The sequence below is a fragment of the Cornus florida genome, unplaced genomic scaffold, assembly GCF_030987335.1.
Source record: "Cornus florida cultivar Cherokee Brave unplaced genomic scaffold, ASM3098733v1 CherokeeBrave_3.0.0_Hap2_Chr06, whole genome shotgun sequence".
In the NCBI taxonomy this organism is placed as follows: Eukaryota; Viridiplantae; Streptophyta; class Magnoliopsida; order Cornales; family Cornaceae; genus Cornus; species Cornus florida.
Window position 1 is genome coordinate 60,440,246 of NW_026775576.1, and position 1,446 is coordinate 60,441,691.

At 36.0% G+C, this 1,446-nt stretch overlaps 1 protein-coding gene across 1 annotated transcript; it reads right to left on the bottom strand.

Moving 5' to 3' along the window:
• Positions 1 to 530: 530 nt before the first annotated feature.
• LOC132314183 (uncharacterized) lies at positions 531 to 845 on the bottom strand. Its single transcript, XM_059813078.1, has one exon. It carries the CDS (start codon positions 843 to 845, stop codon positions 531 to 533), a length of 315 nt encoding a protein of 104 aa, XP_059669061.1.
• Positions 846 to 1,446: the final 601 nt, after the last annotated feature.

Consider the following 1,446-nt stretch of genomic DNA (forward strand, 5'->3'; position numbering starts at 1 on the left):
TTCCCATGGGCCATAATTCTATGTAAACATCTAGGCCTTTTCTAATTAACCCAAACCAACCCAAACCCATTCGTTATATATATATATCCACCTTCCCATTGGCCATAATTCTATGTAAACATCTAGGCCTTCTCTAATTAACCCAAACCAACCCAAACCTATTCGTTTGGGTCACACAACTCTAAGCCCAATTCATGACTAAGTTGAAAATATAAACTAGCCCAATTAACTAAAACACATTAAATAATAAAACTAATTACACATAAACAATTAATGACAAGTAAAGCACATTAAACAATTCAAATAATCTAACTACACAAAATAATCTCACAAACACTTAAATCACATAATTAACAATTAAATAATTTAAATCAATTAATCACATAATCAAATAGCCACGTAATCATATATACTCAAATAAAATGCAAATTAAATAAATAAATAAATCCAAATAATTTCTTTGAAAATTAGGGGTATTACATTCTTCCCTCCTAATAAAGGAATTCTGTTCCCGAAATTCACCACATACCTTATTTAAATAATTCTGAAAATTTTGAACGGATCTCATCTTCCCGTTCCTGAGTGAACTCGGCCTCATTATGATGGCTACACTGAACACGCACAAGAGGAATAACTTTGGTGTGAAGCACTTGATTCCTATGATCAAGAATATGACAAGGTGGCTCTACGTATGTCGTATCCGGTTGCAACTCAATATCACCAACATCTATGTGTTGATAGCGATCCTCATCTCGCAAAAATTTCCGCAACATGGAAATATAGAAAACATTGTGGACTCGATGTAAATGGTCTAGAAGTGCCAATCGATAAACTATAACTCCCATACGATCCGTAATCATAAATGGTCCTACGAAACGAGGTGATAACTTCCCTTTCTTCTCAAAGATCCCCAACTTGAAACTCTAGTGAACGAGTACGACGATCAACATAACTCTTCTGCTTACTCTAGGCAGTACGCATACGATCTCGAATAAGAGTGATCTTCTCAAAGGTATCCTTAATTAATTCGGGACCCAAAATTTTGCTCTCACCAACCTCTAACTAACAAACAGGAGATTTACACGATCTACCTTACAATGCTTCAAAAGGTGCCATACCAATAGTCTTCTGGTAACTTTTATTATAAGCAAACTCTATAAGTGGCACGTAATCTTCCCAATTGCCCTTAAAATCAAGGACACGTGCTCTAAGCATATCCTCCATGATCTGATTAACTCTCTCTGTCTGTCCATCTGTCTGAGGATGATAAGCAGTGCTAATATGCAACTCTATACCTAAAACCTACTGAAAACTATCCCAAAATCCTAAGACAAAGCTCGAATCCCTATCTGAGATGATGGACAATGGTATGCCTTGTAGCTTCACAATCTTTGTAACGTAAAGCCTCGCCAACTGTTTTGAAGTGAAATCAGTGCGAATAGGCAA

Coding starts and splice junctions, on each gene's coding strand:
- LOC132314183 (XM_059813078.1), bottom strand. CDS start 845: ATGGGAGTTATAGTTTATCGATTGGCACTTCTAGACCATTTACATCGA.